Here is a 27,912-nt window from a genome sequence, read left to right on the forward strand (position 1 = left end):
TTTCACTTGTGCTGTCTCAAGTTTGCACAATGCTAAATGCTTCTTAAATGACTAACTGATATGATCAGATGAAACTATTTAGATTTTTGGACTGCTTTCAGAGTAACTCAGTTATGATGCAGTAGGGTGTTTAACAAACAGCCAGGAAGTTGCTGCAAATTCACCTTCACACAGAACAATTCTTCCAAATGAACACTTTCAAACACTGGATTCAGTATCTTCCTTCAATAACAAGCACCACCACCAGCAATAAAAACAGCAACCAGAAGCTTTTTTCCTTCTTTTGTGTTTCTGATCTCTGTGAACTGCACTGCATCTTCCAAATTTCCCAAACCAGAAACATAGAAGGCAGGCTGGATTTACCTGTGAAGCAGTAATGATTGCTAAGTCCTTATTCTTCTTAGCATCTTAATCTTTTTGAGTCTGTGTACTTCTGTCCGTATTCACGGCCATCACCTAATTCAGGAATAGATCAGTAACTCTCTGGGATCCTCTTAGATCCCGTACCTCTAATGAGTTGCCAGAGAAACTGTTATCGAGCATAAATCCGGACGCATAAATCCTTTGTTTATAAACGGTTCATTGACTACTACTGATCCCAGGATAAAATCAAAATTGATTAACGGTGTATTGGAAAACTTCATGATCTGGCCCTTGTTTATTTTCCAGCCTCATTTCTTACTATTTCCTATCTTTACTCTGTGCCTCAGAAACAGGAATTATTTGCAGTTCCTTGACCACATCATTCTACTTTTCTCTCTCTTACTACAGTCTCATATATATATTTTCCACTTTATCTGGGTGCTTCCCATCCCCCTTTCCCCAGCCTTCTCCATTTTGCCAGTGGAGTTCCAGCTTGGAAATCATCTTGTCCAGGAATTCTCCCTTTGTGGGCTGGTCAGGTGCATATGCAAGTTACTGGCCACGTACCATGTGCTTACCCATCGTGGTGCCTTTCACACCCTCTGCCACCGAACCGAGGGCCAGGAGTGTGCTGAGTTCACGGTCAGCCCTACCAGCTGCGGTTCTGTGAAGACTGACTTGATGGCTCTTCCACCTCCTCCAACACATGCTCTCATTCAATTCTTTGTATTTCCCGGAAGGCTCCCCAGAGAACTAGACTGACATCATCATCGCAGCTCCCAGGCACAAAACTCCAAGACTTCATGACTACAAAGGACAATACAGTGCCCTTTAGCTGTAGAGACAGTGTCCGCACAAGCCCCAATCAAAAAGTATTTCATGGGGAGGGAAAATGAGCATCTGGCTTGTATATATCTGCTTTGTCAGAGATTTCTTAGCACATGTCTTCACATTTTTCAAACTCTGTGCTAACACAGTCCTGGAAGATCCTCTGGAGGAGGGTCAGGCATTTAAAGTCAGAGCTTGGAATTATTTTTGCTGTGTGCAAACATCTTTCTTGGCCAGAGTACACCCCCAGAATTGACTTTGGCCTGGTTAGATTTGAGAGGCCTTTGAGAAGTGACCAATGAATGAGGATATATGTATCACTACATCAATAACTGATTTTTTATAAATAAATGCAAACCATGCACAGATATTAAACAATGGTTACATTTTGCTACCTAAGGAAAATCATACACTTCTCTTTCTTTCATTTTTTTGTTTCTGGGATTCAGAATCATGAACCACAGAGTCTGCATAGATCTGATTTTTGTATAATATTTTGTGGCTTTAAGTAATTTAAATCAACTAAATCTACTGATGTTGCATATTATTTTTTTAAAGAAAAGAGTAAAAGGAAGAGCATGAAATCATTGATTCATTATGAACTTATTTTTTTCCTCAGGTATAACTTTTCAGCTCATGTATAACTTTTTTCCAAATACACCTTTGCTTATGGCCATCCTTGCTCTTTATTTTCATGAATTATTAGGTCAGTAAACACTCCAGCTAAGTTGTAAAAATTTACATTGATCCCATCTAAACTTACCTGTATGTTTTCTTTTTCTTTTTTAAAAAATCGAACTCTACCATTTTAAATTTCTTTAATTCCAAACCATGATCATATAGATGTTTTCCTATGGGTTATGCATTCACTCAACAAATGTTTTTCGAGTACCTATTATATGCCAGACACTTTCTTAGATACTGGTTATATAGAAGTTAACAAAACAAAACAAAGCAAATCCCTGCCTTCACAGAACATACATTCTAGTAGGTGAGTCATCTAATACAAAAGATAAATAGGGCTTCCCTGGTGGCACAGTGGTTAAGAATCCGCCTGCCATTTCAGGGGACATGGGTTCGAGCCCTGGTCCGGGAAGATCCCACATGCCGCGGAGCAACTAAGCCCGTGCGCCACAACTACTGAAGCCCGCACGCCTAGAGCCCGTGCTCCGCAACAAGAGAAGCCACTGCAATGGAAAGCCCGCGCACCACAAAAAAGAGTAGCCCCCGCTTGCTGCAACTAGAGAAAAGCCTGCACGCAGCCATAAATAAATAAATAAATAAATAAGATAAGATAAATAAAATATGTGTCATGTTGGATAACTGTAAGTATAAGGACTAAGTATTATTTAACAGTAAAGCAGGGAAATGACAGAAGTGTTGGATGAGCATGTGCAGTTTAAGGGATGAGGACCTACTCATCAATTTGGAGGGTGATGTTTTAAAAAGTTGTGAAGGAGGTTGGTCTGAAATTTCCCTTTGGTTTGCATTTGAACCACAGACTTGCAAGTAAATCAATATTATACACAAGATAATAAAGGAGCTGTTATATCTGTTTCAGAAAAACTTTCCTTTGTCACTCTTGGAAGCTACTTATAAACCATGTCCCATATTCATCTAAAGGAAACTTGCTTTAAATATTCTAAATGGTATTATTTTATCACTAATGATACATCTATCACTAATGTAGTCACTGTCACTAGTGACCACATTATGCATTATACTTTAATGTAACTACCTGTAGGTAAAAAACTATGTACTCACAACTTTTTCAGTACATCAGCCCACTTTTAGTCTTAATTAGTGACATTTTACTGTGCTGCAGCTCAGCTTGCCTTAACTGCAAGCTATGCAATTTAGGCACAAACGAGGGAAGGTAAGAAGACAGCAAGAAGCCTAAATACAAATTTCACGTTACTTAGAATCAAGCTTAATACACACAACAGAAACTCTACGACATGGAGGGTGAAGAAAATGAAATCATTTCCAAAGGTATTTATTGAGAAATAGTAAAGATATACATATTTTTACAAGCTTTTAATATTAATTTACATTTCTTTAAATTATGTAGGCCCCAATAATCTATACTTTACTAATACGTAACAGAAACCCTTGACTTTGTTAGATTTCCATAATGCTACCATAGTTGGGAGTCAAAAATGCAACTTTGGCTCAAGATGCTTGTTTGTTTTTAAAAGAAATACTAAATGCCATATTCACTGAGAATGCAGGCTTGTCATAAACAAATGTGCATTAAAAAAAACCCCAAGAAAACCTTCATACTGAGCATGCTGTTGACACTATTTTGAATCTTAGCTCACCAGAGACTCAGGGAAAAAACATTTTTAGAGTGTTATTATCTACTTCTTGTGCACAAATTGCATGATACTAAAATATTCTTTTGCCTCTGAATTTGATTTACAAATCTTTGCAGGGTGTAATGACTTAATCTTGTCTGTGACACTATTGTAGCTGGGCCACCTGTTTTGCTATTTTTCAGGTGCAACACGAGGTGGTTACCTGTCCCAGTGATATCACAAGTTGGTACATATAGGAACCAAAAACCCATGTCCGTGACAAAACATTTTCAAATTGGTTTATAATAAGGCACAATATCCTATATGTCAACAGAACATGGAAACTTCCAAAGGGGCTTTTCTGTTTGTTGGTTTATCTTTCGTTTTTAAGATCAGAAAGGAATAGGATCTTGGGTTCCTAAGCGGGGGGAAGAGAAGCGTTCTAGCCTGAGCATGCTCAAAGTCACAGGACAAACTGTGATGTGGGCTCACTGGCCTGTGCCACGGTGGTGCCAGACGAGCTGTTCTCCAACAACCTAGCATTTAGGTTTTAGGCTGGCAGCCTCTTCTGAACACATCATCATCGGAGAAGAGGTCTGTGAGAAATAGCACTGCTGATGTAATCAGTGACTCTTCTCTTTGCCCTGTAAAGGGGTGTTCCTTTCTGTACCTGCAGGTTTAGCAGCATAAGAAGCCTTGCCTGTTTGATATGAAAAAAAGAGTGAAAAATTTTGATGTAATGCCAAAATTCTATCATTTAAAGAACCTGGCTCTACAGTAAAGATAATTTTGTTTTGTTCACAGTAATAAATATTTAAGGTTTTAGTGCACAAAATAGAATTAGGTATTGATAATCAATGCAGCTCTTTAATTTTTTAAAACTACTATTTTCAAGCTAAAGGCCAATAGAAATGTAAGATTTATTATTATTATTAAGTATTCCAACCTTAATCTGCCTGCAAGAGTACTTGGTGCAGAGGTAGCCAAAAGCTACAAAATTTAAAGATTAAGATTAAGGTCTACGTGTGATGAAACCACAATCTTAAAATCTGCAAAATAGGGTCTCAATCTCTTTCTGCCCAATGTAAACATGGCCTTAGCGTACAGTAAAGAAATACAGGTTTATAGCCTGGAAAATAAAATCACATTTCCATAGCAAATGTTGTGATCAGTGTACAAAGCACCAATCTTTTGGGAGCCACCGAAGCCTCAGATGATGGATTATCATGGACCAGCCTCTGGTTAGGAGCACTGCTTAGTAGCTGGATGGCAAGTTCCGCATTGTGACATTTTAAACACAGAACTGCAGGTGTAAACACCATTAAAACACTCCTAGATCTTGAAGTCTTAAATTTCCACAAGGGAAATCATGTCATATGAAATGACAGGAGAACCTGTATCGTGTTCCTAACATGGGCTACACACCAAGAAAAAAAAAACATGCAAACACAACGATGACAGGCTCTCCTTGCAATGAATGAAGTCCATTGTGCAGTAATGGTACAGCCAGAAACTAAGGTACGCAGGTCTGTAATGGAGAGAAACTGGATGGATGTGTTAAGACAGAGAACCAGATACTATTTCACTGTTGTAACTTCAGTAACGCTGCCAAGATCTGGCTCACTTGTTAATTTATTTTATGATGATAGTCCAGGTAAAATTTTCATTGATTCACTTCTTTCCTTAGAAACCATATGGGGCATTCACCTTCCACTACTCATGACACTTCATTTTTGCAATGGCATTGGGAATAAATGCACTTAGCTTTATTTTAAGCCCTGTTCACCCAATGTGAATTTTAAGCCATGTTCATGCATATTCTAAGAAAGTTTGGGTGATATTTGCTTATGATTTTCATCAGAATATTTTCCTCTATACAACTTAGACGTATCAACAAGTCAAACTCCAAATAGTATAGGTCATCATGAATATGGCTCTTAGTTTTCTCCAGTAAAACTGTAGAAAGGGTACTCGAGGTTTCAACATACATTTCACTTTATAAGTAAAGGTCCCACAGTCTTTCCCAAACCTTCTGCTTCTGGTTGGATGCACAAATAGTTGCCTCATACAATTATTGGAATTATTAAGAACCCAAATAAAACACAAGCTTTCCTTTATTATTATTGTTTTCTTATTGCAACAAATACTCAGTTTCTTGCTGATGCATTATTAAGCTTTGATAGCTTGAATTTTAAATTTGGTCATCTTAAGAATGATCACAAAGGTTTTTGTTTTTCATTATCTACAGAGATTTTAACCAAAGTTACATTGTAACACACAAATGCTGTCTTGTCTTTAAGGCACAACACATCAGTATGAACATTCTGTTTGCCAAACTTAAAAAAGAGACATGATTAGATTCCCATTTTCCCTCCCACTACCCTCCCCGACAAATGAAAGAAAAATTGCATCCACTTTCAAAGTCAGCTGCTAATAAAGTCACAGTAAATTACTTTCATCAATAATTTACACAAATTACAGGTCTAGATAGGACTGTCCTTACACAGTCTGAGTGCATTCCAATTCAGATTTTCTGGGCTAGGTAGGCTAAAGTCAGATTCAAACCTCAGGGCTGAGAAGATCTCCCATTTTGAGGAATGTTGTTGAACCTTGTCAGACGGAGCCTGTGTTGGTGCTTTGCCAGGGTGAGAGCTCTTTGCTAAAGCTGTTACTTCCAGTTAGGACTCATTCGGTGTGTACCAGCAACCTCCACAGATTTTTTTTTTAAACCATTAAAGTGTTGTAAATATAAGACCATAGAGCTTCCTTTCTGTAGCACTAAAGTTTAATTCCATTCAGCAATCTGAATTCTTCATTCTGGAATTCTCATTCCAAATATGATTTCATCCTTTAAGACAATTTATATGTGTAAAGCCAGAGGCATTGAATCACACATAAAAATTCAGTGTACTTGAAATATAAAAAAAAAAAAAAAAAAAAACAACAACAAAAAAAACGGATCTCCAGCTAGAGAACACAGTTACAAATACTCTAATTCCAGTGCTTGATGTAGAGCCAAGAGGTCTGAATGACTTGATATCCTCCAAAAGGGCATATTGTGCTGTGTGGTTAAGAGAGGGAGGGATGGGAGAGAGAAGGGGAAGGGATGGAGAGAGATCATAACTATTATCTCAGTGAAGCAGCGGTCCACACAAGGAAGTGTAGTTCACCCAAGTTCAAGGGAGGGAGTTTAAGGGAAGGATGATCATATTTGAAGGCTTGGTAGCATCAATGTGGTATTGTCAAAATAATAGAGAAATAGATCTGAACTGGATTTTAATGATAATAAAAGAAAGTAATGAGATTTCTTAAGTAGTTTAATATTTATTTTGGAAAGTATCATTACTAATATCAGCATCCGGGAAAGCAAGCTGAGCATCAAAATCCTACGTGGCTGGAGGAAAACAAATTTTACTTACTACATCACTCCTTAAGGTCCATCTCTCATGAAAAATGATAAACTTCCTAAATCCAAGGCTTTTTGTCGATTTGAGAGGAAGAGGGTGAATTCCTTTCTACATTAAAAAATAATTTGAAGCTGGACTATATAAGGTAGAAAAAAATGTGGGGATGATCAAGTTTCTTACTTGTCTGGGGTAAGTAATAATTTAAGCCAGCAGAGTTGGCCTGATTTATTTCCTTGGTGTGGGACTGAGGGAAAGCACTCCAGCATGCATGCTCAAGGGGGAGATATCACCCCCTTAAGGGGACAAAAATGAGTTTTTGTGGGGAAAAAATTCTTAGATATTACAATGGTTTGTGGCTCTCCAAAGCTATACCAGTAATGCTATATGCGTGGTATTAAAATTTCATGAAGGGTTGTAATTAGGGAAAAAATGTCTAAAAATACTTCATTGTGGACAATAACGAAAAAGAGAAATAATGCACTATAGCAATTAACAAAACCAAAGTTTTATTTGTAAGTTTGGGCTGATCACATCTTGTAGAATATATATTTGCATGTAAAATGGAAATATAGATATATTATATGTAACATGGAAAAGACACTTTATTATAAAAATTAATAATTAAAATAATAATCACTATTGTTATATAGTTTTTTACTGCCCAATAAATATGGCTATTGAGCACTCAAAATGTGGCAAGTCCAGTTCAAAATACACACAGAATTTCGAAGACTTAGAATTGTTTTAAAAATGTAAATATCACATGAATAGTTTTTATACTTATTAGGTGTTTAGACAATAATATTTTGAGTATATTGGTATATTATTAGAACTAATCCTACCAGTCTCTCTTTTTAATTTTTTTAAACACAGCTCCCAAAAAATTTAAAATTACAAATATGGCTCACATCATATATTTCTATAGGGGAGTTCAGTTGTAAACTTTGAAATTTCTTCTTAGATTTACAAAACAAACTATGCTTTTGGGTCAAATTAAAGCACAAAATTCACCTAGAAGTAACTTTTTAAAAATTCAGCTCAGATCTATTTGTAAGAGCAAAATAGTACTTTATATTTTTGCACATGCGATTACAGCTACATCCAAAGAAGAGCATGCATTCTGGATACTAGAGAAACCAACCACCTGTGTTTCAAAATAGAATTATAAGCCTTCACCATCACCAAAACTGTACCTACATAAACAACCATTTGGAAATAGCATTCTAACCAAGGTTCTTATCCACTTGGAGTCATGCCTTTTTCTCCTGAAGTTTTGGGTTTAAAGCCGAAGGTGTTAACAACTGGTATACCAAGTCTAGTTTTCACGCCACGCATAAATGGGGTTGACTTTATAAGTTTTAATTTTCAAAGGCATATACTGTTTCTGGTTTGGAAAAGTGAATTTTATCAGCCCTGACCTAGTTGTGTGTGAATTTCACATAGGCTAAAAGACATGTAAAATGCTTGCTATGGTGGCTGCACTGACTGCTCTTGTGTGTAATTATGGTGCCAGTATGAAAAGTTGAAACAGCAAGGACTCAGGACACTGACAAACTCCAGAAGATATTTCAACTGTGTGCAACCGGAAGGATTTCAAGTGATCGTCAGCTTGGGTCACTGACACTGCTAATTAAGACCGAGGGGCACTGCGGGAGGATGAGTCTGAAACAACTCTCTTAATGTTATGGAAAATCATGGAATATTTCAAGTATGGCTTTCAACGCGTCACCAAACCTTCTAAAGTGGAAGCTCCTTCTTTTTCTCCATTTTGCTTGATTTGAATTGACCACAAACATAAATCATATCTTTTATCTTTCTAGTATCACTATAAACTTTCCTAGGAAACTGTTTATGTTGTTTTTTTTCAGGGGGAAGGCGAGGCGGGACAGACATCAGATAAACACTCCAGCACATGCAAGTGTTTAGTGAAGGCTTTATCAGATGATGATTTGAAATCTCCTCAGGATAATAAAGGCAATATTCTTTCTATGTAAAACAATATATACTGACATGTCATTGTTCAACAATACTTATTCATAATTTTGCTTTGTTTTATAAATTATATCACTTTAATCCTGGCTATATGATATTTTGCTATCAATCAGTGAAGGAAGCAGTAGATCTCAATGTTGTGTTGACCAACAGTCTGGTATCTGGGGCCAATCTTGATATCATTCTCCTTTTGATGCTGGACCAACCAGTTAATGGTTTTTTAATTGCCTTGACTTTTTCAGAAATATGGGCCAGATGAAAAGGCTGATTTAAATACCTAGGGCCTATGAGATCTTCTGAATATATTCAAAGCCAGGTGCTTGGCTTCAATCCAGTACCAATGACTCACCAAAACAAATAACACTCTTCTAGAAGATGTAGGGGACATTGCCTCTAAGTCTCTCTAACAAGTTGGCACAAAGGATTTGAATAATATATCCCACTCCAATAGCATTTATTAACTTCTCTAGTAAGTTTTTTTCTTCATCTATTAAAGCTACCCTCAGATTTATCATCATGGGGCACAGTTACTACTAGGCACTCACAAGGACCATATGGCGTAGAAGATGGATGGGAAAAGGGTAAGAACTGAGCCACTCACATGGCTTTCTATGGAGCTCGTTAAGCGTCTTTAATCTTGTTGAACTTCATGTGCTCAAAAATGGTTTTTATTCCCCCATCTTTTTTATATCTGTGTGTATTACACACACACACACACAAACAAACACACATAAGCACACACACAAATAAATGTAACTAAATGTTCCTACATTTCCTATGAAGTTTCAGGCAAAAAAAATGCTAGACTCCAAATGGTTTATTTGAATGTAAGTACTGACCTTCTCATGCTCTTACTGCTTTGCATCTATAAATTTAAATCATTTGTCAAGCTGCCATTGGGCCAAACTACAGGAATGCAAACAAAAAAGCTTGCATTAGAAGTATCACACCAACATTGTTTGAAACAGGTTACCTTTTTTGCTGCCTGTTCTTCTTCTACACCATCCCCAATTACAACATATACTACTTTTCTGCCAAACCTTTGCATTATTCGTTCAAAGCAACTTTCTTTTCCTGGAAGATAAACAAGATAAAGTTCAGAGTGAAGTTACCTGGTTAGCGGCATGCTCCTCATCTCGGCCATCTCCAATCACAACATAAGTTATGTTAGTGCCAAATCTGGACACTATACGCTCAAAACAGCTTTCCTTGCCTGAAAAACAATGCACTGCTTATTCTTCCAGCCATTGCATTCATTAACCTAAAGATTCATAAAGTGTTAAGTTACTTTCTCTTGAACATCAATCACTTAAACTTGCTTGCAAACTCTGGGTTTATGAAATCAACAAATATGGTTGAATACTCTAAGTCTTTACTTAAGACAGATTATTAAATGAATGTATTTCATACTCCAAAAAAAGTCAGCAGGGCTAAGTATCTAATCGGAAAAAATTTTTATATCTTTTTTATATCTTTCAGTCCATCAAAAGACTATAGGAACAACTTTACAAGCAACTATCAGTATTTACATTTATTTGTGTAATTCTACATTTTATCTAGTTTAAGTAGTATAGACAAGTCAGCTAAAGTTATTACTGTGAAAAATTGAAGGTTCACCTAGAACGAAAGAGGAAACACTAAGATACGGATTTATCTTGATAAACGATTCCTTTCTTCAAGAGGCTGGGAGCTAGTGTGCTCAGATTAATTGTACTAAGGGTGCTGTTTGCTTGGGCCACAGCACTGGTGACACTAGTATCCTCTGATCGCACTATGGGAATAACACCACAGAATTTTTACATGTTCTTTGTTTTTACAACATTGGCATTATTCTCTGAATTTCATTCCCAGCATGTTCATTCAGTCATGGCTACTTTTTCACTTTTTCTTACTCTGATAGTTCAGAACTCCAAAAAATACTAGCTTAAAGGGAAAAATAAAAATGACTTTTTTTTTCAGAATAAAGATAAGGAACAATTTGGCCAATAAGAAAGAATGTTGTCCTTACTAGAGGAAATGTTTATGCTTGTGTAAAACTACTTGATTTGTCAAAAAGCAAAATCAGGTTCGATGTATTAATCCTGCTAGCATAAATATACTTATATAAAAAATGAATGGGATTGGTACCAGGGCTCTGAATTGCAGTGCTTAGGACAATGAGGAATTTACTGTATGAAAGCTTGGCTCTCTTTAACTATACTCCCGAAACAGCTGTAGCTGGGGGCTCTTTTTGCCTGTGCCAATATCAGAACTCTGCAAGGCCCAGGGAAGGTTATTTCTGGTAGGGGATTTTAGGATTCTGAACTCTTGTCAAGCTGCCAGAGCCTAAGTTTGTTGACCTTCAGGGCACATTGTACAACCCACCTATTTCCCCAGGCGTTTCCTTGACAGACAACAGAATACATGAGTTGTTTTCTTTTAACTCTTTCAAGATGGCAGAAGTTGATGAGCTTTTGTTTTTGAAAGTTTATTAGGAGTCTTAGTGCCTGTGAAAGGCACTTAAAGTTAAAGATGGCTCCACAGATAGCTATGATCTAAATAAACAAGGCTGTAGTTCTTTGATTGCTACTGAACGTTTCTGGAAATGTCGATTTCCAGCCATTCATATGTTATGACTGCTCCAATTATGTTTTCTGATTCATGAAATTTTTTTCCCCTGGAATTAAGGTTACTAGTTCAACCCAACTGACACTCCCTTATAAAGCCAAAACAGTATTTTTATCTTTGATCTAGATTATTGCATATGCAAGGATGTAATACCATATACCATATTAGGTAAAATATTAAATACTATGGCTAAAGGTACTGTATATTAGTTAGATAACATGTGCCATAATGAAATACAAATATAATATAAATGTATACGTATATATAAAGAGTCAGAACTATCCAGATACTGAGTTCAGAATTTCATAGGCAACCGTTTTCATAAAGTTTGCACATGCTCAAAGAGTTGCAGGGGACTTTGTTATTTGAGCTCTATCCAAATTTGCTTGATATTCTTAAAGCAAAATTGATGAAAGAGGGAATCATGTGGAGACACACATTAAGAAGATCCCCCAAAACACAGATATGAACATATTTCACACGGAGTTAGAAATAATTTTCTTACCTATTTTAGTTGCACTGTAAATATTCTCAATGGGAAAAGCACCTCCTAAACTATAGAGTAGAACCTTCGCAAGTGCTGGGATCAGCTGGGTTGTTGTTACCAAGACATTTACGCAGTTACTCCTAAGATGAGGAGGAAACAGGCATTTTTGTTTTCTAATACTAGATAACTTCTAATAGTACAAATTTTAAATTATCCTGCAGTCTTTCAATTCCATAATGAACAGTCCCTGATAACCTACCCTTTCAATATTCAACAGTTGTTTATGGTATCTATCACCTGGTAGGCACAATGCCAGATGCCAGAAATACATCCCAAAATGAAGGAAGTAAAGGAAAATAAGTTTGCCCTCCTACCCAGATCACAAGCTAGACAGGGAGGGAGACAAGTAAATAGACCTTTGCAAATAAGAAATGTGTTCTATAACCAAGATCTCCTCAGGTCCCTGTGGAACCTCACAGAAGGATACCTACCTCCGCAAGCTGCAATCGTGGAAAGATTATTAAAGGGGGCATGGCTTACCTCTGAGTTTTACAAGTATGCATATCAGCAGTTTTCATAAAATTGTAACATATACAAAGAGTCACAAGGGACTTTGTTATTTGAGGCAGGTAAGGTATTTTTTAAGGTGATAGGACTCCATGTCCCAGAGTTTTTAGAGCCTGGGAAAGTAGAGGACACAGGAAGGGAGGAGGTGATGGGATGTGTAAGAGGAGTTTTTAGATTTTGTGCAAGAAACAGCCCAGAAAGTCCCAGTCAAGGTACTGACAAATGGTGCATCCTGAAGAAGTGAAAAGAGAGAGGATTCTTATTTAGAACAGAAGGAGCTGAGTCCCTGAAACTCCTTCTAAAAACCAAGGGCAAACTGCATTTAATGGGCCTTGTTTTAATCCATCTACTAAAGCCTTACCCTTGGAGAGTGAGAATCTCCCACTCTGCAATTTACATCTGTTTCTTTCACAGTAGACAGGATGGGAGGTGAGGGTGCAGCAGGGAAGGTGAGATAAAGGAAACACCAAGAGAGGGGAGACTGTTAGCCTGAGTCAGGGAAAAGAATGGACTGTGGCCCTTCCTGCTGGATTACAGGGAAACTGAGCTGTCCCAACCTGCAGGGGCTCAAACCACACACCTGAAACTGGAAATCAGAAGGCATATAGCTATGCTCCTTTCTCTACTAGATATTTTGTATCATGGGCCTTTAATACATATTTGTAAGGGCCGATACAATATTCTCTAGAATTCTGCAGACTGATTTTCAGAAAACTGGTCTCAAGGGCAACTTAGAAGGACAAGTTGAGTGCTAAATTCTCATAGGTATGTATATGCTTAGCCCCCAGTACTCTTCATATTATGCTTTATAGTCTTTAGACATATCATGCGTAAAGAAGACTACAATTTATTTAAAAACAATTATAAAACCTTTATAATGATAGCCTTTTAAAACATTTTCATTTCTAAATTATCTCCATAGACACCTGCTTTTTGTAATAGGAGCACTGACTCCTAGATACAAATGATGAGGTTATCAATTTATATGGGACAAAGAAACAAAGACTTCTAGAGGTAGAAGTTTGATAAGTATCATGAATACAATATTAAATTTTACTAATAAAAAAATAAAGAGCTAGAAAGTGACTTGCCTATGATCGGACAAAACTTCCCCAAATAATGGCAGACTACTAAGAATAATACATAAACACATTACTGTATTGTGACACAAGGTTCTACATCATATTTCATCAAAATAAGATGTTATTCAATATCATATATAGATGAGTGTTACAGAATGAAAACATGGTGGAATAAAATATAGCACAGGCTTTTTAAATTTATAGATGTGGTTTTGAAATCTAATAAATAAATTACAAACATTGCATATATTTATATGCAATTTATAATGCATTGTAATTTTCAATTACAAACATTGCATACATTTATAAATTGCATATATAGACATTTGTAAACTGCAGACAAATATAAAGAAGAAAATGAAAAGCACCAATTATTTAACCATCCAGAGATGATAACTGCTGTCCCCATTTTGTGCATTTATTTTCAGATTTTCAGTTTGCATATATAGATTGTTTCCCATTAGGATCATACTGTATGTGTAATCTTACATTGTACTTTTTTCATTTGTTTTTATCATGAGCCTATTTATATATGTCATATTGTCCATTATTCTCCCTCTCCAACAAAACATAATGTATGCAAACTACTCTATCTTGTGGCTGCACCACCATTTTTTAAAGTTAAGCTTAGTCACTTAGATGGTTTTGATTTCTCAGTATCATAAACAATGCTACCTTACATATAAATTTTTCCTATGCATATGATTATGTCCTTTGACTACATTCCTAGAAGAGGAATTAGAGTCAGAGGGTACACACTTTGCTACAGGCTCTGATATATAATTCAGCAGTGTTTGGTGTAAACATCTGCTTTTCTGACAGACTTTGTGAAATTTACCAATAAGGTAATGGATGTGGATAACTTGGCAACTTTCATGGTACTTAAAACTTCAATGGATAATGATTTATTTTTCCCCTTCATTTCCTTGTCATACATTTATTTATTTAGTTAGTTATTTATATCACATACCTGTGTGTTTAATAATAATCTATATATAATATACAATGGCTACACATAGATAATCTATATAACAATGTAATGTAATGCCCTTTGTTTTTTAACTATCTAGGAGACCTCTTTAAAAAATAAAGAAAGCACCTTCTACATTTTACACACGATTTTAGGAGCTGTTGTCCTCACACCCCAGCTTCCTTGCCCTTTGGTCTCCATGTCTCTGTGACCGCACAGAGCTCACAAGGCAGCAAGTCCCATTTTAAAACAGCTTTAATTGTTAGACAATTCTTCCCACATGGAGCCAGAACCTCCCTTCCCCGGCTTCCTACTCATTGGGACCAACTCTCTCCTTCATAGGTGCAGAGAGAAATGTAATTTATTTCCAGCCCAACATCTCAAGTAGTTGAAATTGGTAACCTTGTTCCACACACGGCTGTTCTTCAGACTAAACTCCTTGGTTCCTCCCTCTGACTTTTCCTTTAATGTTGTTTCCACAGCCTAAACTCTTCTGGCCACTTTGCTGGACACAAGATGCTACAAATATGTCACAGCCCCTGTTGGAATGAGGTACCCAGAACTGAGCAAAGTACTCTGTTCTGCTTCCCCAGCCTGACCCAGGAATCTACTGCCCCCTCCCCTCTCCATTTAGAGACTCTGCTATAAATGCAGTGGCTTGTCATGCCACATGGTTAAAAGCCACGTGTGGGATTTGGGACACACTCGTTTACTTCCATGTTCTGATTAGACTCTCCTTTTACCCTGCTAAGGTTTCTCTGTATCTTGATTCAATCAGTTTAAATATTATCTCTTCTCTGAATTTTGTGTTACCCACACATTCGCTAAGCATGATTTTATTTATTCATCCAACACAGAAATAAAACTAAGGAATAGGATAGAGCAAAGGTTATCTACACTAACATGTCAGCATTTCACTGTTTGAACTAAACAACACAAAGGTTACAAGTTTTTCAGGAGCTTTCTCTTGTTTTTTTTTTGATGTGTTCAAATTACATATAATCTCTATAATGGCATAAAAGACTTAAAAACATGCACTAATTGTATAAACAGTATTGTGTTTTTTGCCATCATCTTCCGTACTTTGTCACCAACGGAGTGCTTTTTTTAAATTTGAAAGTCAAATGACATTCCCATGGGGTTTATCAGGGGTCATGAGGAGAGAACGGTAAAGAGATGGATCTCCCAGGTATTCTGAGAAGAAGCAGCCCCCATCCTCCATCCCAAAACACACACGCACACACACACACACACACACACACACACACACACAGTGAATTTTAGGTCCCTTCAAACTCTAAAACAAATCTGGGAATTAAAACATTTTGATATATGCTATGCTATTAGAACTACATCTTCAATACAATAAATATAGAAACTGCAACAATACCGCTTACCTAGTACTAATAATTGATAAAGATTTAAGTGCATTTGTTAGCCAGGAGTCCGTCAGACCTTCAATCTCAGCCCTCAACTGCAGCCACGCATCTCTCTTGGCGGGGCCAAGAAGTCCTGCAACACAGAAAAGTAGGGCAGAGTCAAGAGATGAACATTTTTCAGGGCTGCCTAGTTTGGTCTTCCTTCTGTCTACTCCAGATGATTTTTATTCTCGCCTATACCAAAAAGAGAGAGATTGATATCAACACTGATCTTCCATTTCAGAATTGATTATCCATTGATTCATTCATTCCACAGACGTTTATTGAACAACTTCTACACAACACATTCTGGGCTAAAAATTAGGGATATAACAGTGAAAGAGTGGGTCCCAGTCTCTGCCCTCACTGATCCTAGAATCTGGCACAGTGGATACCAATCACCTGAGGAGCTTTGACAGCTACTCCAGAAGACTGACAGGATAGGTCTGGAGAAGAAGTAGGGGTCTACCAGCCGAGGGATACAAACCTCAATATTTTGGTTGTTTGAAAATGTTTAGTTTCTTAATAATCACAACCATTACCACTTGGAAACAGTAATAATGACATTATCGCATATAGCTATAGAGTTTTCTAGAATTCGTTTCTAATACTAGTGCTAAAGCTGTCAGAAATACGTTGTTTTGTAAAAAGGAATTAAGAATTTTGTTTAAAATCCTGAAGCCTATGATACAGCTATAGATGATGGTTGAAAACTACATTGATGTTAGGATAAGAAAAGAAGTAGGCATACTAATTTTATTGAAAAAGCTGTTGCTTTCATGAGAAAACAAGATCATGTAAATCTATTAAAAAATAAAGTTCCTTAGTTAAATCATATTTCAGAATATTAAGAGTTCATTTATAGGTGGATAACTTTTTTTAAACAAATAAATAAATTTAATTATTTTTGGCTGTGTTGGGTCTTCGTTGCTGTGCACGGGCTTTTCTCTAGTTGCAGAGAGCGGGGGCTACTCTTTATTGCGGTGCACGGGCTTCTCATTGCGGTGCCTTCTCTTGCTGTGGATCATGGGATCTAGGAGCGAGGGCTTCAGTAGTTGTGGCATGTGGGCTTCAGTAGTTGTGGCATGTGGGCTTCAGTAGTTGTGACTTGCAGGCCCTAGAGTGTAGGCTCAGTAGTTGTGGCACACGGGCTTAGTTGTTCCACGGCATGTGGGATCTTCCCAGACCAGGGCTTGGACCCGTGCCCCCTACATTGGCAGGCGGATTCTTAACCACTGCGCCACCAGGGGAGTCCTCGGTGGATAACTTTTTAAACCAAAATTTATAGTTTCTACTGAGCCTCATTTGTCATTATTTCAATAAAGAGATGCTAACATATCACAAAAAATGGATTCATATCTCATTGTTTAAACTTTTTAAGCTATATGATTATTTACTAGTAATCTTGTTAATTTAAAAATAATTTTAATAATACCCTTTAAGAGGGAAATAATGACACGCCTGAATGATAAAAGTTAATTCAGATTTCCCAAAGGGATATTTATCTTAAAGTTAAAGTTATTACCCTCAATTGCTTTTAAATAGAATACCAATTTATTTGATTTTACAGAAGTGTCTTGTATAGAGTGTTAGAGTGAATTAGGAGACCTAAGTTGCCTGCCTAAACGCATGGGCAGGTTAGTAGCCTGCAGGAGCCTATTTCTCATTTGGAAATAAAGATCTTCCATATCTAAGCTCCATTTTGGTTCTAACATTATTACTGTCTATGGTTCTACATGTTTCGGTTCTCTTGTAGTTACTGAACATCTATTGAGCATCTATTAGGTGCTTCAAGCTAGCTAGGCACTGGGATACAAGGCCAACAGACACACAGCCAACCTTAAGATGTGTATGGTGTAGTATATACTTTATAGATGAAAACTTTATTTACTATATTGTATTCTATGACATATATGTAAATGTACACATGTATAGCATGCACAAATATATATTTAGCTGTCTTATTTCAATTTTAGATTCTGGTTTATACTCCTCAACAATCCCTCTTTTTTTCAAAATAGAAACAGACAAAAAGCCCTGAGAGAAGAATTTTAAGTGACCTCATAACTATTCCTACGATCTTGTTGCCCTAAAATCGATCCTAATAATAAAGACCATCAAGGTTTATTATATCAAGAAGCACATCCAAGATCTAAGTTTTGATGTCACAGGTTTTGATATCACCTGTATTATATGAATGAGTACAAAATGGTTTAGATACTACCTACAGAGTATTTGAACTTATAAAAACCATGATATAGTTAACACTATACATGGCAAAGATATACTGTCAGATAATATGCAGTTTTTGACAGGATAAATTTAACTTGTTGAAGTCTTCAAAATGACATAAAGCACAGTTTGCATTTATTTTTGATAGCATTCCAGAAAGGTAATGATTGCTAACAACTCTGCTTCACTGACTAGGGCTCTTGTCTTTAGACAGATCTTCTTTTCACAGCCTGTATCAGTTCCTTTGTCTGGTTTTCACTGAGAGCGTCCCAGCTGAGGAAGGGTAAAATAAATGTCCTGCTATTAATCTTTTTTTAAAAATTTAATTTTATTTATTTTTTTATACAGCAGGTTCTTATTAGTTATCCATTTTATACACATCAGTGCATACATGTCAATCCCAATCTCCCAGTTCATCCCACCACCACCCCCTCCCCCCCCCCGCTTTCCCCCCTTGGTGTCCATACGTTTGTTCTCTACATCTGTGTCTCTATTTCTGCCCTGCAATTAATCTTGACCAAACATCTGGGCACAAAGAATTCCCAATTCCTTTGACAGTGCTGCACGTTTTATTTTGCAGTTAGATTTTTTTTCCCCCACTAACTCTAAGAAACTAAAATTTCTGGCTCAATGTCGTCCAGCATGAGCTCTTGGTAATTTATCTTACAGAAGGATAGTCCCTAATATGAAACTTGAAACTACAGTTTAAATCATACCTCTATCTGGAGTACCTTTATTAAATTGTTAAAGCCACACATACCTCCCACATTGTTCTTGTAGGTGTTGTATAATTCTTTTACTCTTCTGTAACGAAAAGCCAACTTCCTCATCCAGTCAACCCCTCCTCTTACACCTGTTGGCAAACAAAGGTTTGCACTACTTGCAGCTGCATGGAAGCCATCAGTTGCAAAACTGTAGGTACTGCAACACCCAAAATACATTAAAAAGAAATAAAAGAAATAATTACATGTGCAAAACTTCACAGCTGAATTTCTGTAGGAAAGAGCATACTGAAAGGCATGGCTTACCTTAAGTCTTGTCCATTATCATCAGAGGAAACATCATCTATGTGAACTTGATCACACTCCTGTTAAAAACATTGGAAGAGTTGTTTTTCAAATGACGCTTGTCACCATGTTTGAAGCTCTTTCCATCTTTCCACTGGATCAGCCCATGGCCAGAAGAGGGCAGCATTTGCCCACCCATCCCGCCCTCTCACGCTGGGAAATGGCACCATTTCTACTCTGTAAGATCTAAATCCAGAAGAGGACCTTAAAAGGGGCCTGAAAACATATGGCATGTGAATTTCTTTAGAGAACATACAAAAATAATTTTAATCTTAAAATTATTGATAAGGAATTCTCTTGAATCTTTACAATAATCACTGGTGATCACTTTCAGCCATTTCTGTTAAGCATACTTAAGTATGAAAGCAAAGCTAATCTGAAGATACTCAAAACTTGTTTGGGCTGAACACCTCAGTGGTTAGTATTATTTATTATTTTTGGAGCAGCAACAAAGGGGCTTGATGATTATGGTGTTCTGTTAAATTTCTGTGACTTCCTTTTTGCTGGGCCAGTGATAACCATGAAAAGAATCATGCTGATGTTATTTTTAAAGTCCTGGTCTTTCAACCAGCAAAAAGCTAATAACTATAGAAGCCAACACGTTTTGTGGTTGTTTTAAATCTTTAAACTGAAAAGAATACTGAAAGTAAAAGGGAGTAATGAAGATTTACCAACTCCAGTGTGCTACAAATTCAAAGGAAAATAAACTTTAGGTACAATATGCCCACATAATTGACCTAAGTTAGAGTGTACTCAGAACAAATGGTAACTTTTCTGGAAAAGAATTCATTTCTTCTTTGCTGTTCTAAGCGTCCTTTTCTATCTTCAAATAATCTGCATAGTTCCAGTGAAATAGTACCTGATCTGAAGGTGGAATTTCGGTAGGGCGTTTCAATAACTAGTTTACTAACCTCAGAGTAAGTATGGTTTAGCCTTTTGGACGTCATTTTTTCCCCTCAGATAATTACAGTCAAACTCATAGAGTCTGACTATATATATTAAGTGTTCATCATTCAAAATCAATTCTGAAAAATCATTAAATTTGAAAATAAGATGCCATACTAAAGGCTTTTCAGCTACTATTTATAATTATTATAGGACTCGGAAGTATCTGATGGTGAAATATTTAATATCTTATCTCTAGCTTTCCACACTGAGTATATTAGATCCTGTTGCAGTCTGAGGATAAATTAATTGGCTCAGGTTTCTTTTAAAATATAAAACTTAGTGAGTAGCTCAATCAATACAATTTTAGTACATAACTTGAAAATCCAGGTAAACTAACTTTAAAGGTTCATATTATGTACATAAATTATAGGTTTAGTCATGTTTGAATAAATATATTCATAAGTAAGGAAGGGCCTCAAAAAGTTAATCTGACTGGAAGCTCCCTGAGGGGGGTGTTTGGGTCACCCAGATATGCTATACTCACACTTAAGGCACTCTCTGGCACCAAGTAATCACTCAACACTTCTTTGTTTGAATGAACGACAGAAGTCTAGACGAACGTAGTTCATGACAGAATTACCACAATCATTTAAATTTTCTAACATAAAGTTAGGTGATAAAAATAATAATATTCTAGTTGGTAAGGGCTCTAAGAAGATATTTATATTAAGAGTGGAGGAGAAGGCAAGAGAACAGAGTACGGGCTGAGGCTACAGGAGAGGCATTTGGAGAGGTTCTTCCCCATTTTGACTGAGTGTTTGTTGAAAGGAGCACAGCCCAAACTTTAACCAAAGAAGGCATTATGCTTCCAGAAAATTCTCAGGGAAAAGTATTGCAAGCAACTGTAGTAGCTCTTGGATTGGGCTCTAAAGGAAAGGGTGAAGAGATTTAACTAGTTAGTATGAAAGCTGAAAATAAAAGTTCTTCCAGAATACTGAGGCAGCAAAGTAGTTCTCGATGACAAGGATTATTTCTTGAGTTGGTGACGTTCTTGGTAAGTATGAAGACCAAATTAAACCACTATTGAAATAGAATCATGCGAAGCTGCTGATTCCACTGAGGTTCTGAAATCTTTTATCATGTAAACAATTTCCATAATTTTATAATAAACTAATGATATTAAAAAAGGGGGGGATCTTATGAATTACACTGGTAATTAGAAGAAATTTCTATATTTAATATCCTCCCATCTAATTTTTATAGAAATTTCTCTGACATTTCAAGTATTAACTCATATGATTAATTTGTACATTTTGCCCCCAAATTTATTTTTTACTCCGGAGGACATCAGCATATCAAACTTACTGGACCGTGAGTTCCATATTTGAAGTTATGTTTGAGGTTTTTCCAAATGGAACTTCTCTTTAAATTTATGCCTAGTTAACTATGCTTGTTGACTCTGGACCATTGCCTGAGGATTACAGTCCAGTGAAAGAAACCTGAACTTCAATCACTTACATTTTTAGAAAAATCTAAATAATTGTTCTTCAATTAATGTTCACTCAGAGGAACTTTATAAGAAACATTTTGACAAAACACAAAATAGTGAAAACAGTGTCATGCTTTGGCTTTAACAAACTTCAGTGAAAGAACTCAAACATTTGGAATAATTCTGGCACTAATCTTAGATTCTTTAATTTTGTCTTATAAGGTGACCGCAAAGTTGTCACTGATCTGTATCAGTTATAATCCATAGCAGTCTTCTCTCACTTTTGTTAGCCCAAACTCCCTGGTGCCTTCTCTTCTGGAAGTTATTTTAACTGAAATAACATTTTATTTAAATAGAGAGTATTCACTTCTTAGGGACAGTGGTGTGAGCATTTGCCTTCTCTGCAGTTGGACAGGATGTAGTGAAGTATCTATTAAGAGGATTTAAATTTGTATCTTTTAAGGAATTATGTGAGAGCAGCTGCTACTACATATGTTGCAGTATCTATTGAAGGATTTGAGTCTCAAATTAGATTTTTAGGTTAAGAAAAGGAACCCTGAGAGATTAAATACACAAGGGGAAATCACATAATAGGCTAATGATGAAGTTATTCTCTTGAGGAATTCTCTTTGTCAGTAGAAGCAGACATAGCTTAATACCAGTTATGAAGCTCATGACAATCTTTGCTTATAAGAGGTTTACTGAAATAAAAAAGTGGGAGAAAGTAAAGTTTCAAAATCAGATACAGAAGGAGAGTGGATATGTATGTAACTGTACTGAATGATCTTGAAAGCTATTGTTTAGATTTTATTAGTTTTAGTGTTTGTTTATCTCACCTAAGTTAGTATAAACCTCTGAGTTTCCTTGGGCACCTGGATGTGTGTGCACGTGGGTGTGTGCACGTCTGAGAACTCAATCAATTTATATGCAGAGACTAAATCATTTCATTGATTTAGTACATTATTGGTGGATACTAAGTTTTAGTGTTTGAGTAAAATGGAATTTTTATCACATTCTAAAGTACAACTAAAAAGCTATAATCATAGATGAGAAAGTCAATACCAATATTTTCTCAGTTACTATTTCTACCTGAGATCCTGTTGGGTATTTTAAAGATATATTTCATATAGTATCAAATCCAAAATAAAAATTCTTAAAGTACCATAGCTGACCACATGTTTCTGATATGCCAATATTCACGTCAAACTTGCTAAAGGTATATTCAAATTCATCATCATCAATATAAAGGTATATTCAAATTCATCATATGTTCTCACTTTAGTGTTGTTCTGTTAGAAGTTGGATGGTAAATTTATTCCATCTGGCTTCTAATGTGCCACTAAAAACCTAAAGAGTCATTTATTTCATTTATTTCTAATAATAAATGAAATGAAATAAAACTGTAAAACTTGGATAAAACCATATCAAACTTCTTTTTTGTGTGTTTTACAGGCTTGAGAGGAGTAATAATCTTAGAATTCTTTTTAGAATGAGACTCGTCCATTTTACCCAACAGAAAAATCAACCTAAAAAGTTATCACCATATATGTATAAAAAATTCAAGTTCCCAAAAGATTAAAGTGTGTTTCCTATTATTGTGTATATATAAAATCATTTTTATGTCTATACAGTATACAGTAATAAGTAGCAAGATTAATTTAAATCAGGTTTTAGAGAGGTGATTATTACTTCTTATTATCTAAAACTGGAAGACTTGCCCAAGAATACTGATCTTTCATAGTGTCTCTTAAAGAAAAAAATAAAACCTCTTTAAACAGAATTTAAATTTTATTATCCAGTAAAAACAGTGACTCACTGCAGAGAGAACAAGAAAGAAAATGCTATTACACAGATTTCCAACACATACGTTTATGGGATATACTGAGCAACACATCTTTTACTCATGCCTCAGATGTAACAAAAACTGGGTTTAAGACCTTGTCAATTTAAAAAAACCTTATTCAAAGCACCAACTTGGCTTACTTTCCTTGCACACGTCTGTTAATTTCAGCATGGTATGGGGACAGGGTATGTGTTCTGGAGCCAGGCAAACTCCAGAGTTTCAAATTCCAGTTCTATCACTTAGCAGGTAGCCTTAGACATGATTTTTATGTGGGTGAACGCTACAGTTTCTTCTCTACAAAAATAATGTGATAAACATATTTATTCCAAAAGTTTGTTAATTAATTAATGGAAAGCCCGATATAAAATGTCAAACACAAGGTGCAGATTCAGTAATAATAATCCCCATATTCACTCATAATGTGATTATAGATAAACAGTTTAATTTCATTGTGAAATCATGGGATAAAAAATCAATTTGAATGGGTCATTTAAAAAAAGAAAGAGAAATCTATTTCAGCATAGTTGTTCTTGACAGAGAAGAACTTCTTTCCAGTGCCCAAGTTACTCAGTTATTTCAAATTTTATCATCTGAATGCCTAATAACTCAGATCATTAGCACTCATATCATATACCTTATTACAGTACTTATTTAGCTATCCTGAGGCTATATTTTCTTGGGTTCTTTTAGTTTGTTGTTTTTGCTTTTACTTTCTCTTCATTTGAGGTTGGAAATGGAAAGATGAATTCAGAAAAAAAGAGAAAATAAGTGCAATCAAACCAGTCAGAAGTGCTGTGTAAATAGCTCTTGCATGGTTTTATCCAGAAGGGGAAGAAATAGGGAATGATAACGTCTAGAATTAGGTTTCGCATTATCTGTATTTACAAAACAGAAGTAGATTCACGGATGTAGAGAACAAACTTATGGTTACCAGAGGATAAGGGCGGGGAGGGATGAATTGGGAGATTGGGACTGACATATACACACTACTATGTATAACATAGATAACTAATAAGAACCTGCTGTATAGCACAGGGAACTCTACTCAATACTCTGTAATGACCTATATGGGAAAAGAACCTAAAAAAGAGTGGATATATGTATAAGTATAACTGATCACTTTGGTGTACACCTGAAACTAACACAACATTGTAAATCAACTATACTCCAATAAAAAATTTAAAAAAATTAACGATCCCCGCTAGAACCAGGAACAGTATCTGTGACGAACTACTGTGCAGTGATTAACCTAAATTGCATCCTGGTTAGTAACCTGGAAAAGCTAATGCTGATTACAAAGATGGAATGAATTGTGGCTGAGACACCAAAAGGACCAGGAGTAGTGGGCAGGGGTGTATGGTATGAGACATCAAAGCAGACCTCCGTTTTGGAGACACTTTTTGTTTTAAATATGCACCAGTAAATATATATCATTCATGAACACAATTTCACTTTTGTTTATATTCGCATATACGATGTTTCCCCTTGACAGGAACTTTACTGTCCTCTTGAGTTAAATTTCTATCTTTCTGGTTTTTTTGAGGTTATCTGCATACGTAGAAACCGTATAAGAGTTTTAATAGTTTGATACAACTATTCTTAGCTCTGTAAATTCTTACCTCTAAATCATTAAAAAATAAATGTGTATCGGCAAGATTAAAAATCATCTCCTCCATTCGGAGTCCAAGGGTTACAGCCATGGGGGGATCCTGAAAAGGAAATGCACATATAATGAAGTAAATTTTCATTAACCACAGTTATTATTAAATTATCTTAAGTGCATATGCCTGTTGGGGGTAAGGAGGTGGAGACTGTTTGGGTTTTTAACCTAAGATGCAAAAGATTTCCCAATTATCAGAAAAGGTGCCTTTCTAAAGGGTTATCTACAACATATTAAATATACTGCTACATCTGTGAATTTACAGAAATTTATATGCACAGAAGAATGACTTAAGATACATTTTCACATAAAGCTATACATTCATGAGAGGAGGAGGAAGGAAGCAAGCTAGTTCACAGGACCCAGTTTACATATACTCCATGGAAAGTCCTTTGGAGAAAGGTACTTGGATGGGACACTGAAGAATGGAGCAGATCTGTTAAAAAGAGAAAAGGACGTCCTTTTAAGAATGACAACAAATGAGTAGAAAAGAGAGAAAAGTAAGTCTACTGGATGTTTGTAGGACATGAGCAGACGACATTGTCTGGAGGTGGGATAGGAAGAGCTGGCAGAGCAGCTCTAACTTCATTATTAATTGTATTTTGATCAACAGGCAATATTTATCTGAATATGTGTAGAGTCTGATCTAACTTGCATTTGACTAGGGATGAAGAGGGAAGGGTGGAATATGGCTAAAGGAACATTCATTGAGTAAACATAATATAGAAATGGATAAAAATAAAATATATACATCTAGAAGTCTAATGAAAGTAAGGGGATTAGTAAAAAGTCAAAGTGACTTAATTTTTCTTTATAGAAACTAAGAGATTACACAGCAGCAAGGAGTTGAGAATGAAGACCAGAGTTGGTACTTTACCACAGTTAATTACAGTCGAAAGCCTGGAATAGGGAGGTGTAAGACTTTATTTTAAAAAGTAAGCCCTTTATTTTAGGGCTAGCGAAATAAGTCATGCACAGACCTTGGGTTTAAAATGATCAGAGTTGGAATGATCTCTAAAGGAGAACAGCTCTGGATGTGACTCTGGAGATGAGAAAAGAGAAAACCTGGAAGGGACAAATCCTCAGAATTTGAGACCAGAATGGGTGTTGGCAGGGAGAAGAAAATGGTTTCAAATAAGGCTGACAGATCTAGAAGGATACTATTGGTTTTGGCTGAGAAGTTATTTTGGAAGACCTTAGAGGGTGATTTGGGTTGAGTGGCTGGGCCAGGAGCCAGACTGTAGGGATTTGAGGAGAGAGAACCAAACTTGTGTTTCCAATGTTCTAATAAATGGCATTTCATGAAATGTATTTAAACTTGGGGAAATGTAATGCTAACGTTACTTCAATTTATGATAAGAAATGCAACCCAGGTCAGGTCAAGCGGTATTCATATACACCCCTGAACTTCCTCGACTTAGCAAGAAGAAGACCCTCTTTATGCTACACCTATACTGCAACAACCAATTTTTTCCCTCTGTACTTCCATAATGCTCTGACGGGGGAAACCCTAGAGTGTAACCATATTTGAAGTGAATGTCAGCCTCATATTGTGTAGTGATGAAAACCTACAGAATAGGAATCGAGTGCTGAGAAGGAGAGAGAGGAGAAGGTCACAGAGATGTTGAGCAAAGCTAAGACTTGATGTGGGAGAAGATGAGAGGACAATCATAATATGTTGGGTGTCAACATAATTTTCCAACTGTTTACGTCTCTTTCTTGGAGATTTCTGTGGATTTCATAGCTAGACATTCTCTCTTCTCAAAAACAGAGACCCATCGTTCACATATTTGATGGCATCTTGGTGTTATGTCCTCCGGTCAGTATGACTCTATGCTAGATTCATCTGTCTTCCAGTGACAGGATCATTTGGAGCAACGTACCCAAAGATCAAATAAATTCCATTTTATCCAACAAGTGTTCATTCAAGAACGAGAACAAAAATAAGAAGTGCCCATTTTGTGTCTCAAGGAGTTTCAAAACTCAGAGGGATCTCTTGCTCTGTTTCCTTCAAATATAAAATTCTTTTTTCTTATTTCTTTTTGTTGTTGTTTATGTTTTTGTTGCTGTTGTTGAAAGAAAATCTCTGGAGGTAAAAATATTTAAAAATATACATTTGTCTTCTTTCTATAAAAAATTCCTATTTCTAGACTCCCTCTCTCTTTTGTTATGGGGGTGGGGGGGGTTTGAATAGGCTGAGGATACAGAAAACTTGTAAATATTCCATCTAGTCATGGAACCATGAACAAAAAGACTACAGAAATATCAGGAAAAATCAAATGTAATTATAGCATGAAAACATATAATTCCATTAGTGATGCTCTATGCTTTTGAGGAATGTTCACTGATGCAAGACAATAAAACTGAACTCCACAGGACTCTGTTATGTTTCTGATGATTACTGCCCTAAAGATATATATTTCAGATGGGGGTTCAGAAATGTCTTCTATAAAAGGTTTTCCTTCTTGAGACTAGATTGGTTAAAGTCTTATCGTATGATTTGCCAATTTTTCTTTTTAAAGTTTTAGATAAAATTCTTCAATTTCTTATGTTCATGCCTCACATTCTTTGCATTTACAGATCAGATTTATGGGGATGGGAGAAAACGTACTGTTTCTTTCTTTCTTTTTTTTTTTTTTTTTTTTTTTTTTTGCGGTACGCGGGCCTCTCACTGTTGTGGCCTCTCCCGTTGCGGAGCACAGGCTCCGGACGCGC

At 36.1% G+C, this 27,912-nt stretch overlaps 1 protein-coding gene and 1 pseudogene across 17 annotated transcripts in view; one reads left to right on the top strand and one right to left on the bottom strand.

The window, feature by feature from the left end:
- Nucleotides 1-1,149: 1,149 nt before the first annotated feature.
- The window catches only part of EYA4 (EYA transcriptional coactivator and phosphatase 4), a 266,652-nt gene continuing 239,889 nt past the window's right edge, over nt 1,150-27,912 (bottom strand). For 2 of the 17 annotated variants that reach the window (XM_028494440.2, XM_028494435.2), the window contains exons 13-19: nt 25,157-25,246; nt 19,279-19,337; nt 19,011-19,171; nt 15,998-16,112; nt 12,000-12,121; nt 10,000-10,100; nt 6,382-6,549 (exon numbers count right to left, since the gene is read on the bottom strand). In XM_028494440.2, coding sequence (XP_028350241.1) covers nt 6,469-6,549; nt 10,000-10,100; nt 12,000-12,121; nt 15,998-16,112; nt 19,011-19,171; nt 19,279-19,337; nt 25,157-25,246 — 729 coding nt within the window. In that variant the 3' untranslated portion in view covers nt 6,382-6,468. Of the gene's footprint in view, nt 1,171-3,152; nt 6,337-6,377; nt 6,612-9,727; nt 9,794-9,860; nt 9,962-9,999; nt 10,101-11,999; nt 12,122-15,997; nt 16,113-19,010; nt 19,172-19,278; nt 19,338-25,156; nt 25,247-27,912 lie in introns of those variants that run through there. The other 15 variants (XM_028494429.2, XM_028494426.2, XM_028494438.2 and 12 more) reach the window with 14 other exon arrangements.
- LOC102981570 (10 kDa heat shock protein, mitochondrial-like) lies at nt 20,801-22,745 on the top strand (annotated as a pseudogene).

The sequence above is a fragment of the Physeter macrocephalus genome, chromosome 10, assembly GCF_002837175.3.
Source record: "Physeter macrocephalus isolate SW-GA chromosome 10, ASM283717v5, whole genome shotgun sequence".
Taxonomy (NCBI): Eukaryota; Metazoa; Chordata; class Mammalia; order Artiodactyla; family Physeteridae; genus Physeter; species Physeter macrocephalus.